This window comes from Lactuca serriola, chromosome 9, assembly GCF_051521515.1.
Source record: "Lactuca serriola cultivar US96UC23 chromosome 9, Lser_US96UC23_V15, whole genome shotgun sequence".
NCBI lineage: Eukaryota > Viridiplantae > Streptophyta > Magnoliopsida > Asterales > Asteraceae > Lactuca > Lactuca serriola.
The window spans coordinates 215,343,803-215,359,614 of NC_136416.1; the positions used below are offsets into that span (position 1 = coordinate 215,343,803).

The 15,812-nt window shown below is 35.2% G+C and overlaps 1 protein-coding gene across 2 annotated transcripts; it reads left to right on the forward strand.

Annotated features, from left to right (window-relative positions):
• Nucleotides 1-975: 975 nt before the first annotated feature.
• Nucleotides 976-5,198, forward strand: LOC145073486 (uncharacterized). Of its 2 annotated transcripts, none has more exons than XM_079020034.1 (13): nucleotides 976-1,114; nucleotides 1,560-2,055; nucleotides 2,133-2,210; nucleotides 2,281-2,524; nucleotides 2,611-2,799; nucleotides 2,881-3,087; nucleotides 3,181-3,425; nucleotides 3,549-3,752; nucleotides 3,842-3,934; nucleotides 4,023-4,130; nucleotides 4,214-4,534; nucleotides 4,762-4,845; nucleotides 4,944-5,198. In XM_079020034.1, the coding sequence occupies exons 2-13, from the start codon at nucleotides 1,570-1,572 to the stop codon at nucleotides 4,968-4,970; spliced, it is 2,286 nt and encodes a 761-aa protein (XP_078876160.1). In that variant the 5' UTR covers nucleotides 976-1,114; nucleotides 1,560-1,569; the 3' UTR covers nucleotides 4,971-5,198. The 2 variants fall into 2 exon arrangements, with proteins under 2 accessions (XP_078876160.1, XP_078876161.1); XM_079020035.1 differs by having other exon boundaries at nucleotides 2,614-2,799.
• The last annotated feature ends 10,614 nt before the right edge of the window (nucleotides 5,199-15,812 follow it).

Below are 15,812 nucleotides of genomic sequence, written 5' to 3' on the forward strand. Positions count from 1 at the left end.
CCTGGATAATGCGAAGTTTTGGCGACGGTGGGCGGTGGTTGTGGAGTGCTAATTCCCGACGATTTTCATTTGTTTGTGCTATGGGCCATGGTTTCCACTTGTTGGTACTTGGTAGGCTAGGTCAAAGAACGGGAGAGAAGAATAGACGGGAAGAGAAAAATGAACGAGAGAGAAATCTAAATGAGTGGGGACCAATGTTTGTGAAGTGGGGTCCATAGTTTAAAATAAAAACGACATAAATTATTTTCTCAGCATATTACTAGAGGGAAAAAAAATTTAAGTGGGGGCCATGCACCCCACTCCTGTTGAATTGTATCCGCCACTGGTGGTAGGTGGTGAAATAGACCTGATATCCGGTTAAAATAGACCGAAGTGGTAAGTGGTGAAATAGACCTGATATCCGGTTAAAATAGACCGAAGGGGTAGGTCAGACACACCCAGAGATGCCTGGCAGGGGTAGGTCAGGCACCCAGATATGCCTGACAGTATCCGGTTGGAAGAGACCGAAAGGGCAACTCAGATATGCTCGACATCATCCGGTTGAAATAGACCGAAGGGGTAGGCTGCACACCCAAATATTCGTGGCAGTATGTTGTTTTAGTATGTTGTATGGTGGGGGAACCCACTAAGCTTTATGCTTACGGTTTTCAGTTTATGTTTCAGGTATTTCGATTTTCAAATGGAAGAGTTTGGGATAATTGCAAAGCACATACGCGCATTATTTGATTTACTCTGATTTGATAATGTTTTGATAAATCTTGATTACCTGGTTTATGTGAATGATATGTACTGAGGATTTATTAATCTAAAAATAAAAATTTTAAGTTACTATTTTTGTGACGGTACAACCACCCGTAATAATAAAATACTCGATACACACTTTAGAAAAAATTATATTGATAAAAAAGAAAAAACAAAATATCCGTATAACACACGAAAATAATACTTGTTCTATTTTGCTGATTACATGAAAATACATAAAACAATAATCGGTATATGGGACGGGAGGGGAGTAGTTTGTAAGGCGTCACCAAAGGGGGCTCGAGCCAAAATCCAACTCATTATTTCATTTCTTGACATCTTCTCCAAGTCGCCGAGAAAACCCTAGCAACAGGTAAACACTTCATCATCTACTTCTAACGCTTTCAATCGACTAAGGTTTATGATTATCTATACTCAATTATAGCTTTATCGATTGTTTATATCTCTGTTCCATCCATTTGTTAAGTTTTTTGTGCTTACTTTCCAACACAAGATAACAATCAGTAGACGTCGCAAAATTTGGAACAAATTTGTATGATTTTGATAGTCAGCTACATTTCTATATGTACATGTTATTCCAAGTTGATCTACAAAGTTTTAAATCCTAGAAAATCGAGCATTTCGGGTACTAGACATAGACATGGAGTTTGGAGTGGATGACTAAGATCAACGAATTAACCAAATATTAAGAGTTTGTAATAGTAATTCTGTAGCTTGTTACCTGTGTTGATTCGTTGATTAGCATGTTGCAAACTATCTGATCAGTTTTTTGTCGCTTTTGTTGGTTTCATCGCCAGGCACATAACAATGAAGCGGAAACGTGCATATGGGCAGCGCAAAGCTAAAACTCCATTGGCGAAGAAGACAGTGCAAATTGATGCTACTCTAGTAGCAGAAAATGATGAACCAGAAGTACCTGAAACCAGCATGAATTTTCAACCTGTTGGAAAATCTGTATCTGATGAGAAAACAGAGAAAAATCTCACCTCTGTGCATATGGAAACTGAAACTCCAAGAAATGGTAGCAGACAAGCAGATTTAGAGATAGAAAAAGCTGTTTATGGGAGAATGCAGAATCATCCAAATGAATTGCGCAAAATGATTGCATCCATTATCAAAGACATGTCTAAGGAAGCTGGTGGACTAGCTAACCTGACAAGAACCTTGGCTGAGAACTCAATCAGCAATGAACAAATGGAGCAACCTCATGCTGACATGGATCTTGATGAAAACAACAGCAAACTACATCAAAATCCAGAATACAAGCAGCAAGAATTGGATACTGCCCTATCAGTATAATTTACGTTGACCATCTTTTGTAATTCTACATCCTTGCTTTACACTTATAGATTGCCTTTTTTCTATCTTAGGTTATCAAAAAGACAATGAAGTTGGATGCAGCTGATCCATTTAACAGACCTGTAGATCCTGTTGCACTTGAAATACCTGTAAGCTTCTTGCTTGTGTGTTTAGCATTTTTTTTATACATTCTAAAAACATGTGCTTTTGTTGAACCAGGATTACTTTGATGTTATCGATACACCAATGGATTTTGGTACAATATGCAACAACCTTGAGAATGGTCTCAAGTACATGAATTCAGGAGACGTGTTTAAAGATGTAGAATATATTTGGTATAATTGTGTCAAATATAATAAGAAGGGTGATCATATTTTGGAGCTCATGAAGCGGGTGAAGACATTCTTTACAAAGTACTGGATAGCAGCTGGACTACACTGTGAACAATCACCAACTTTTGTTAGTAAGCACCCCATATGGCCATATGTGCTGTAATTAGTTTTAGTATCTTTTTATGATGGATATATTTAATAAAGAGCAAATTTTTAGTAGAACCTGCAGTGCAACAAAATATGCATAACGAGGGACATTCAGTGAGTCCTGTTACTCCTATTGCTGATAAAAGGTCAACCCAAGTACAATCCATTCCACCCTCATCCAAAGAGAATAGGCCTGGATTGAGCTCTAATGTGCAATATCATGTCCCAGGATTCACAAATGCAAATTCTGGTGTTGCAGGTATGGCTATATGCAAATTCTGTTATTCCTATTGCTGGTAAGGGTGATCATATTTTGACCGTTTTGTCCTTTCCTTTACAGAGTCTTCTATCTCAAGGCACAAGAAACAAGGAAAAGACTTCCCACTTGTCCCACTCACCAACAATTTGTCCAACCAAAACGCCTCTGGTTCTAACCAAATAGTACAAAATCAACCCGAGCCAATCAACATGCAGCACCCTGTTCTACCTCAACAGAGCTCTAACAACCTCCCACAATCCTCCCCTGAACAAGATGAGCCTAACATTGGTAACTCCTTTTTTTTTTTAACAATCTACTATTATAATCTTTTACCAAAAAAAATGAACTTTACTAATACTAACCATAATTGTCTGAAAAAAGATTCTAGAAGTATTCAAAAGAAACGCCAAGGTCGTGGGCCCACACGTTGCGTTAGATTGTTGAATACAGTCGGGCGGATAAAAGTCCTGACCAATGAACTCGGGCAGCCCGTGGGGTCAGAGGCATCACAGTTGACCAGCTTTTTAGGTCTAACAGCACGTGATGGAAACTTGGCTCCCTTGATTTATCCTAGTTGGAGCAAAGTGCCAGAAGAGAATAAGGAGAACATGTGGCAGAAAGTTTTGGTATGGATTTTTATTTTTTGAATCATTAATGTCATAGAATAAAGAAAACATGTGACCAGCTTTTTTATATTCTTTTGGTCGTGTGACTCCTGTCCAATAATATATTTCATGTATATGTTACAGATGAAATTTGATATTGACCCTAGTAGTAGAAGTTGGGTGCTGATGTCACTTGGAACTAAATGGAGAAACTTTAAGTCTCTTCTCAAGACTACTCATTATGACACACATTCAACCGATGAAGAACGCCTTGCAGATTGTGATGACAGGGTCCTTCCTGATCAGTGGGCAGTTCTTGTTTCTCAATGGAGCTCTGAAAAATGGCAGGTTTGTGTTCTGGCTCTCACATTTTTATAAATTTCATTTGTTAAATTGAAAAAAGAAATTAATTTTTATAAATTTCTACAATGTTTCAGCGTATTAGTGCCAAAAATAAGGCCAATCGTGCTAGGCATAAGTTTAGTCACACCTCGGGCAAAAAAAGCTTTGCTAGAATACGTGAAGAGGAGGTAAGTAACAACATTGTAATTCTCTTTATTTTATAGAATATAGATAATACCTTCATAATGACTGATATACCCTTTTCAATTATGACAGAGGGCAAAAAGGACGGACGGGCAGGAACCATCACGGGCAGAACTATTTATCTTGACCCGTACACGGAAAAACGGTCAGCCGGTGAATGAGGCGACAGCTGCTGTGATTGTAATAATCATGTTACGCTAATATGTACTTTTTATTTTTAAAATTATATTTTATGTGTTAATTAAATGGATTGTTGATTTCAGTCACAACTACGAGAGACAGATGGTAACAAGAATGAAGTAAAAGATGATGTGTATGAGCGGGTAATGGGAGTGGATAGAAAAGGCGGTGTCTCCTTATACGGATTAAATGCTACTACCCCTTCTCGTCCCGGCCCTGAAGTTTCTACGCGAGTTGAGGCGTTGAATATGGTTGCGGAAAAGAATGCCGAAGTTCTTCAAATGAAGGACAAACTTGCATCACTCGAACAAACATGTTCACAGATGTCTGCTCAGATGTCTCAAATGCTCTCAATGATGTCTACCTTGCACAAGGCTACCCCTCCTCAAAACATCCCCAATACCGTAAGTTTCCCATCCATTGTCTGGGTTGTACTTGTACTGTGTTTGACGTGCATTGGACTGGACTGGGCAATTTTTGTCCCATTCACATCAGTCAGAGTCCCAGTCCTGTCGAATGCATGTCAAACACAATACAAGTTGTTTTGTTCTTACATGTCCTGCATAATAAGCGGGGACTAAAGATGCTCTGTTTTTAGTTTTAATTAATTTCGATTACATGCATCCATTAGGTTGATGGCACTTTGATTCCGGTGGGTACACCCAATCAATCAGAACCCACTTCTACATCTATTCATGAGGTTCCTGCGAAACAGGTGGCTTTCTGTCTAATATTCTTATTTTTAGATCTGAAAAGTTTGATATTTTTTTTTCTTCACATAATTACATATTTATGACTGGATTTGTGTTGCAGACTCGCGGAAGGAAAAAGAGAAGGTAGGAAAGGAAAAGATAATCTCCATGTGTAATATGTTTTTTAGCTATTGGTAAGACTTGATATCTCGTTAAAAAAAGATGTCTTAGATTAACTTGTTAACGAAACATATTTGTGATGCACCCAGTAGTAGGATTTTTAAAGTTAAAATGTTGCTCACAAATGACTATTTCGGCATCTTATTACAAAAAGTTTGGATAAGGATACACTAATGTGTAGTTTTTTTCTTCTGAATTTGTTTGCAAACCAAGTTAATAGTACGGTAGCTACATTCTTTCTTTTATATATATATATATATATATATATATATATATATATATATATATATATTGTTCAATTGAAAAAATAAAAAAGGTTGAGAATGGGGAAATCATTCTTAGCCACTCATTTAATTAGCATATATATATATATATATATATATATATATATATATATATATATATATATATATATATTGTTCAATTGAGAAAATAAAAAAGGTTGAGAATGGGGGAATTATTCTCAGCCACTCATTTAATTAGCATCGCATCTAAACATAAAGGACACGGTGACAAACTTGTAAATATGATATGATAGCCTTCAATCACAAATATATAAATGTAGAGAATTAGATAAGAGTTGAAATTCATTCGTTTTTTGCTCTTCCAATCCAACCTTCAATTTTGCCTGAATACGAACATATCTACGATTAATTATACTCCCAGCATCATTAGAACATCATCGATAATCAACAAAAAAATCAATTCGTATCATTCATTCAACATCGTTCATCAAATAAAACATCAAAATTAAGGTTAGAAAAAGATCAAATAATTTTTTGTTTGAAAATTTTCATATATTTTTCTACCAATCTACTATTTTGTAAGATGTAAATAGTCAAAGTATCATATTTAGCACATTTTTAAAAAAGTTACCTTATATACATTCCAACTGTTTGATGAAATGCATAAACTAAATTACCACGTTATATTCACATATGAATATGTTTTTTCTCACCAGAATCAATATTTGATTATTAAAACACAAAACAAATATGCAAATTTGTATGTTATTTATATGTGAATAACATATAAAAATTATATATATTTCTGAAAACACCTTGTAATATTCATATATGAATATACCAACTATTATTCATAAGTGAATATACGATCTAATATTCACAAGTGAATATACTATGTACTATTCTCATGTGATATACCATATAATACTATATAATATTCACATATGAAAATGTCATCTAATATTCATAAGTGAATATACCATCTAACATTCACAAGTGAATATACTATCTAATATTCACAAGTGAATGCATCGTCTAATATTTAAATATGAATATACTATGTTTAATATATGTTATATTCATATATGAATGATACTTAAATTATTAAAAAAATTAATCATAGTTTTTATTCATAAGTGAATAACATATGTACTATAATAAAAACCAGATTCATTTTTATTCACTTATGAACAACGATAGCTTAAAATATAAAAAAAAATTATTTTATCTTAAAACTATATCAATATGGATGTCTATTTGTAGAGAATAAAAAATCATGAATTTTGGTATATTTAAAATCATTTTTCGATAAAAATAGCTTCTTAAAAATTATAAAAAACGAAAAAACTATGTTTTTGTATATATTAAGGCAATGCTTAGCATAGTTTAAGGAAACATGTTTTGTTGGAAAACACATATGCATTCCTTTTCCATTTTTGTTGGTACGTTGGAGGTTTTTGCGGCAAAAATAAATGATATAATATTTTAGGGTTAGTGGTAAATATGGGTAAGGAACTCGTTTTCTTCACAAACAACATTGGTTTAAAAATATATCAAGAGCCGAAACTTTGTCTATTGTTTTAAAACATAAAAAATTGGTAGTCCGCCCTCTTTCGGCAGCCCATGTAGAACCATCTCCTGGGATAAAATCACATAACACTGATTATAGGCGTGTAAGATTTGAACCTTGAACATCTTTTATGAAATTTTACATATCAACAATTATGCTTTTGTCATGGTGACAATTTTAAATCATATATATTAAAACAAGTATGTCTAAAGTTTAGATTGGATAAAATTTGCGGTGTCACCTTATGGTTGTAATTAAGTTCAAGGAAACTAGTAACTTTGGCCCAGACCATTAAGGTGAGTAGTATTTTTTTTTTTTTTGTGAAAACAAGGTTGCAAGTCGAAACATGTTTTCAAGATAAAAGAGCTCATGTTCATGATATATATATTCATGTCATGTGTAAAGAAGGTCTATTGCCATGCTTCATGAAAGATAGTATAACATATCTTAAAAAGTAGGCAGGGTTAATGACCTAGAAAGGTAACAAACTTTAGTTTTTGTCCCCATTTAGGTAACTTTGTTTTTTTTGTCCACATTTGACCATCGAACTTGTTTGACTTGTTCAAAATATGGTAATATGACTGGTAATTACAGTGATATTACCCTATTATAAACAAGTCAAACAAGTTTACTAGTTAAATGTGTACAAAAAAAACATGGTTATATAAATATGGACAAAAACCAAAGTTCCTTACCCATTTTGGTAATATTGAGTTCTTTATGCTACGTGCAAGTAATCATAATACCCACTGATTTGACATGGAATCGGCCTATCGGGTCTTTGTGTAAGATCTAGAGTAGGTGTCATTAGCAAGTTCCTGACTTGATTCTTAGGTGTCATCATACAACAAAACTGTTAGAATTATTTCAGGGACTGTGCCATAGGATCAAGCTCCGACAGTTAAATTAGATCGATGTGTATGAGGAGATAGTTTCTCTTGTACGGAGAACCATCTTGGTGGGAAGAGTGTATGTTTAAAGTGGAGGCTTATGTTTGAGAATGAGATATCCTCCTTATGGAGGAGGTGTTCTATTTATAAATCCAAGTCAATGGACAATTAGGTTAGACTTAGGCCAACCTAGTTCAAACCCTTCTAGTCATGGGCTAGGTTGTACTGCCATGTCTCTAAAGTGTACACAACTTAGCCCCTTAAGTGTATACAACCTAGCCCCTAACTAGTTGGGCCTAAACTGGGTTGGCCCAAAACTTGGCCATTTACTCATACACAAAGACCTGGTAGCCTGGTTTTATGTCACATATTGCATTTAGCATAAATAACCCAATATTACCAAAACGGGTAAGAAACTTTGGTTTTTGTCCATATTTAGGTAACCATGTTTTTTTTGTACACATGTCCAGTAAACTTGTTTGGCTTGTTCATTGTTCATAATAAGGTAATATTACCGCTAATTACAAATCATATTACCTTATTTTGAACAGGTCAAACAAGTTTAATGGTCAAATATGTACGAAAAAAACATGATTACCTATATGTGGACAAATGCCAAACTTCCTACCTTTATAGATCATTAACCCATAAAAGTATTTCATGGAATGGTAACAACTTCATATATGGTTCTAAAGGAAGTTAATGATTTCATTATATTTAAAAGTAAATCTTATGGTTTATTAAGTTTCCAAACAAAAGTATAGTTTGATAAAGTGTATAACCACATTTTTTATGCGTAAAAAAAGATGCAACTCTTGTACATATGTAATCTCTCTTACACAATACATTCTCAAGATTTAAAAAAAAAACACTAGTCAAAGCACTGGAGGAAAAACACTCATCACCCTTAGAGTGGTGGGAGTGATGGTGATGGCCTAAGGTGGTATCAAAGAGAGCGAAGAGTGTCTTACACTCATTCTATTTCCCACATGTTGTCTTATATATTTTATAAAACTAACTTTTAGTTTATATATATATATATATATATATATATATATATATATATATTGTAACATCCCGTTGATTAAATAAACAAATAGATAAAACTAATAAATGAATAGTAGTCCTAAAATCCATAATATTTAGCGGCGGTGTTGGTTTTGGGGAGCCAAATAATATAATTTGGATTTTCGGGGGTTAACAGTGTAATTTCGGGATTTATTTTGTAAAGATTTTCATAATTCAGGGGGTGTTTGGTATCATTTGGACTTATATTGAATAGATTTTGGAGGCTAAGATGTTGAATGGTAATATATGGTCTTTATTTGAAAAGAATGAGAGGAGGAGGGACTGAAAATGTTAATATGGGTTAAAGTTTGAAAATGGATGGGAGCATATAAACCCGCAACTTTCCCATAACCCTAACCCTAGGAAGTTTTTTTTTCCAGCCGCCACCTTATATCTCCCTTCACCTTCGGGCGCCGCCTTCATTTCTACGACTTCCAGTGCCACACCACCATCGCTGTTGAGGTTGCAAACCATTGAAGCCACCACCGCGACCATCCTACTTCCAGAGAAACGAACCCGTGGTGTAGCTGCCGCTATTCTCGGTTGAAGACGCACCACCTTCCTCCCACTGGTGCATTCATAGTCACATGGATCGTGGTATGAACCGGTACGGGAACATGGATCGGGAAAGTGGATTGCTAGCATGGGTGTATCCGGTACGAGGGGGTAGGTTCATTTCGGTACGTCGGGTACGACCCGGTACGGTGTATCATAGTATCTGGTATGGTGTACCATATTATCGAATACAATGTACCATGTTTAAAACATAATTCCAAAAACAGTTAACTTATATTATAACATAAACACTTCAAATAGGATGTAATATTCCAGCAGATAACACTTCAAAATTCAAAACATGGAAATTGAAAGTAAATACCAGGAATCAAAAAAACAGTAACAGTAACAATTTGAAAAAAAAACAAAAAACAAGAACATTAACTGATTAACACATCTAAAAAAACTTCAAACTAATCCATCCTTTGCCTTTTTCCATTTCTATATGCATTAGCATCATCTCCTTCCAAGTTCTCCCATTGCAAATCTTCATATCTTGTACTTGGCCCTTCCAAATTTGTATTTTCTGGATTCATATCCCATTTTTTAGTTGGACCTGCTTTTTAATTTTCAAAAAAAATGTGACTAGAGTCGAATGTTTGAGTGGATAAACACCAACTTGTCTGCCATTTTACAATTTAAACGATTTCTTTTCACATTGTGAATATAAGAGTATGTACTCCAGTTTCGTTCTGCTGATGAGCTGCTAATGGGCTGTGAGAGAACTCTTTTGGCAACATCAGCCAATTGTGGAGTTTCTGAACCATAACTTGACCACTAATCAATCGCGTCCATGGTTACCGCATCCATATGTGATGATGCCATCGAATAAAGTCCTTTTTTCATATGAAATGTTCCAATTTGCTTTCGCAACATCTGGTATTCTTCATGACTTTCTTATATTCTTTTAAACGCTTCCATGACTCCAAGTATCACTTCTTTATCTAAGTTGGGTGCTTTTCTAGCTATTCCACCATGTGCTAACATTGAAAGATAGCTTGTATCATAGAATCGTGGACATAAAGCAAATCCCAAACAATGTAACGAAATCGTCATCTTCTCCAACCGAGCAAGCAATATTTTCTCAACTTCATCATAGTAGGAAACATATTTGTTATTTGACATCACATCTTTAATTTCACCTAACATGTTGTCCATTTTTTTCGTATATTTCTCCCATTTTTGCTCCCTCGCCATCACAAAATTTTATCAGCAAAAAAAATAGGTTTTGTGATGGCTAAAATGCTCTCCATATCTTCCCAAAACTCTTCACTTCTAATAGTTTCAACAACCTTTGATCCTGTAATCCTAGTATTTTCACCCCCATGCTTCACCCAATCTCTCCAAGAATTAAGGGCGATGGTTGTAAACAAAGCTTCTCTACAGTCCATTAACCTTCTCAATAATACATAATGAGATGCAAATCTCGTCTTTGCCACCTTTAATAACTCAAGTGTTGAGTTATCTCTAAACATGGTCAAAGCATGATTATGATATTTACAACCACTTTCCCTCTTTTATATGTTGTCATCAACCAATAGAACGAATTTTCAAGATCTTTGAAAATCAAATTCAATGTATGCACACAACAAGGAGACCAGAAAATGTGTTTGCGTACCTTTTCTATTTCCTTCCCGGTAGCCTTGCAATTCGCAACATTGTCTGTAACAACTTGTAGGACATTTCTTGGTCCTACTGTTTCGATGGCTCCAAGAAAATAATTTGCTATTGCAACTCCAGTTTTCTCCACACCAGAAAAGTCTTCTGCATACATGAACATCGCCCCACGATTGTTAACAACTAAGACATTAATGAGTAAACAATTGAAACACCTTGCGTATACCATGTATCTTTTATAGGATTTAAATATTTTCTACATCTCTATGGCATTCATCAAGTAGAGTCGTCCTTTCTTTATCACTGGAAGGAGGCTTATAACCCGCAGGTGCTTTGTTGATAACACTAACCATCTCTAGAAATTGGGGATTACGTAGCACATTAAATGGAATTCCATTTGCACAAAGCCCTTTCATGATCTTCAAGTCAACTGTGCTTCTCTTTATCACAGCAAATGCATCTTCAATTGGTTTCTTAGAAGAAGAGGAAGATTGTTTTTTAGTGAATATATATTTCTTTAAATCACGAGACACTCCCACTTTTACAACATCTCTTACTTTGTTCATCAGCCTTTCATACTTCTTGCGATCATTAAGTACAACTGTACACCTTTTAATTTATGGTTTTTTTCCCGACATAGCACCAAAAAAGTGTACATGTATCCTTGTGTATGAACTTGTAAATTGTTGTTTGCAATGTTTACAAACCCATTTCTTTTAACCTGATGGATTCTTGCTATTTGCATCAGAAAGAATGGTTACTTCTTGCAACACGGGCTTGTCATCGTTCACTTCTTTACCTTGAACTTCTTGAGTCTCCTCTACAAATGTGTTTTCTTGTGTGATATCTTCATCTTCATTTACTTCAATAGGTACTATGTGATCAGATATTTGTTTGCCAAATACCATTTTTATGTGGTAACTGGTAAGTAATGTGCCTCTAATTGCTTTTGTTTCTGTTTAATATGTGGTAAATAAAAAAAATCGTCCATGTATATATAGTGTTGATTACCTAGTGAAACGAGCTGTTTGTAATCTATTATTGATATGAAATCGTCTATACACTATGAAATCACTTAATTTGTAAACAAATTTGGACCCACTTAAATCAATGAAATTAAATTAATGGTGTATATGGAACATATCTAGTGAATTTATGCTTTATATGAAGGGGATATACACAATCAATTGCATAAAAGATAAAAAATATTCAATTTCACCGGCCGATCGATTCCAAACCCAAAATCAGCGTTCCCAAACCCCAAATCAACGTTCCAAATCGTCGTTCTTGTCTTCCAGAATCACGAATTGAGGTATGGTGAATACAATTTTGCAATCGATACTTTTTCCGATTTGGTTCGCGTTCCACATGCGATCGGTACAAAAACGTACCCCGATCCAGTTCGCATGATCTGGAGCGAGGATCATGGCTACTCTGGCAATTTATGTAACTATGGTTGCATTGTTGTCGCCGTTGTGCCTCAACCGCTGAAGACGAAGCCCACATCGAACAAGACCCCGCTCTGTTCTTGTTGTTGTTGGCCTTATTCCGGTAAGATCAAGGGAGACTCAAGACTAGTTTGGAAATCGGAGAACATGGCCGCTGCTTTAGCCGACGTCTGTCGCCGCCCATGCAGCCGTCAACGACATCGATTCCTCCGACTACTACTTGATTCACTGCTCCAGCTGTCCCACTGTCGCCGTAAGCACCACTGTTGCCCGCAATTTTGTACCACTGTCGTGACCATGCACCACAAAGTGGTTGGTTGCGTTTAGATTTCCGAGCAAAGACGTGTGGGTGTGTGATTCTGCTACCAATTCACATGTTGTGTGTGTTTTGCTTGGCCGAACAACATCAAGAGAAGCCACCACCACCACCGCCTGCCGCCACAAGGGGGATGAGCGTGTGTGTGTGTTATATTGTATGTGTTATTTGGGATATTATGTTTGTATAATGTACTGAATGGCCGTAAAATCTGAAGAAACCCACCACCAACACCGTGAGGTGGTGGCTGTCGCCTTCTGCCGCTACTAACCGTCATGTTGGGTGGCGGTGTGCACTGTGTGATCGAATTGTTAGTTTAGATGCTTGGACATATTTAGTCTAAAATTATAACCACCACCGCGAGGTGGTGGCCGCCGCCGTGATCCGTCGTTGACCACCACTACCCGAGGTGGTAGTGGGTGGTGCCCCACATAATTAACATTAATAAACTTAAAAACATAACCAATGGACTAATTGGCAAGCGATTGGGTTGGAAACCCTATTTAGGGTTTAGAAAACCCTAATTTTGGATATGTTAATTTGGAACTGTCGGCACCCGCATGTTTGGACCATTGGATTGGAATTATGGATTAATCCCGACCACCTTGTATGGTTGACCTAGTAGAGTGATGAACTTAATGGATTAAGTTCTTAATGGGTTAAGCGAGAACACTTAACCCTAATCGTCATTTTATGTGAAAACCCTAATTTTGTTTGGGCCTTGAGTTGGGCCTTTCTGTTGGGATTTGGTGATTGGGTTATTGATGGGCCATCCAAGAACAAGTATATGGACTAGAATATTTGGATGGGCTTTAGGGTAAGACCCATGTGAGGGGTTTGGGCCCAATTTGGAAAATTGGGCCATAACTAGGCCTTGATGATTATGAGACATTGGACCATCGAAATGCCAAGTGTTAGTACTAGAATAAATGGTTGGGCCTTAGGGTAAGACCATGTAAAGGTTTGGGCCCAATTTGTAAAATTGGGCCATATGTTAGGCTTTGATCCATTGTTTGACTTTTTGTCCTTTGGAGTGTGAGCTTGGGCCTTGGGCTTGAATCAAAGTAAGTTGGGGTAAAGTAGTCTTTTTACCCCAAGCAAGATTCTATGGTTATGAACTGGAACCCAATTATTAATTGGGTGTTATTTTGATGTTGACAGTTCGGGAATCTGTCATCCAACAGCTAGAGTTTTGTCTGCGGGACTTCAACAGTGTGAGGTGAGTTACCTTCCAGTAGAAGTAGGTCGAAGGCACCAATGTCGGCCCACTAGTAGTTGATTATAGTTGAGATGATTGTCTTCGTGATAATTTTCTGGTATGCCACTATCTGTTATGCTTTATGTGCTAGTATGCTATGGTATTATGTGAGTGGTAGGATAGGTAGGTTAGACCCCGTAGCCGCTTGAGATAAACCGGGGGGTAGGTCGGGCACCCAAATATGTCTGACAGTATGTTATGCTATGTTATTATGTGGTAGTGGTAGGGGTGAAATAGTCCCCGTAGCCGGTTGAAATAAACTGGAGGGTAGGTCGGACACCCAGATATGCTTGGCAGGGTAGGTCGAGCACCCAGATATGCATGACATGGTAGGTCGGACACCCAGATATGCCTGACAGGGATAGGTTGGGCACCCCGATATGCCTAACATTTATAGGTTGAGCACCCATATATGCTCAGCGGGGTAGGCCGGGCACCCATATATGTCTGGCAATATGTTTATTGTATGGTATGTGGTATGATGGGGGAACTCACTACGCTTCGTGCTTACGGTTTTCAGTTTTGGTTTCAGGTACTTCTTCTTTAAAAGGAAAAGGAGTTGGCATGATACCAACGCATCACACTATTTTTTTTCGCATATGATATCTTTAGGATTATACTCTAATAATGTTTCATTATGATATGTTTTGATTATTGACATATTGGTTTTGACATGGGATAACGCTATGGATGTTTTTATACTATCGGTTTTTATATTAACTTAATTAAAATGAATTTTTTGGCCTTAAATTTTGGGATGTTACATATATATATATATATATATATATATATATATATATATATATATATATATAGCATTTTTCCTTGAACCTCATGCATTTGAAACTCCATAAAAATTTGCAAACACCTCATGCATTTGAAACCTTCTATTTTAATGAATGAATACCACTCAAAAGTCTCTTAATAATGATTAACAATTCAAAGGTTTTATAGCTTATATAATATATTTAATAAACAACTAATGGATATTATACTATAAAAATGTCAATCTTTTTGAGTAGACACACAAATATAATTCACATACAAACTTTACAAAGAAAACAAGTTTAAAGTTTTTTGTGTTGGTTTGAGGGCTTTGAACAATTTTTCGAGCCATGTTATTATGTTGAAGTTTTTAATTTGTAAGTTTGTTATATACTAATTTTTTTTGTATTTTTTTATTTAAGTATTCTTTTAAGAATATCATTGTATGTTGTGGTTGAAATTTTAATATAAATTAGATTAGATTCATATTATCGATTATATGTTATGGAAGGTGATATATATAATATTTAATTAACTATTGTATATATGTTGGTATGTTCATATTGCTTCAAAACAATAATTAATTAAAAATCATGAATATGTTATATTATCCAATATTATCCATGTAAGCCTTTTTTAAAATGCAAATTGTCTATCTTATCACTTTATATTTTAGTATATGTTTAACATTTTAATTATAATAATAAGTGTTTTTTAAAAGTTTCTTTCACTTATTAATAATAACAAGTGGTTTTAAAATTAATAAGCAATAATTACAAATAATAAAATCAAATTACATGGATATGTCATATTATCCATGCAAGTTTCTTTTGAAATGCAAATTGTCTATCTTATCACTTTATTATTTAGTGTATGTTTCACATTTTAATAATAATATTAAGTGTTTCTTAAAAGTCTTCTTTAACTTAGTATTAATAATAAGTGGTTTAAAACTAGTGAATAACATTTTTAAATCATAATAACATCAAATTATAAATTATATTTAACTATAAATAAATTGTATTTTAAATGAACATAATTATTGAAATTAGAAAATGATCGCATAAGTAAAAATATA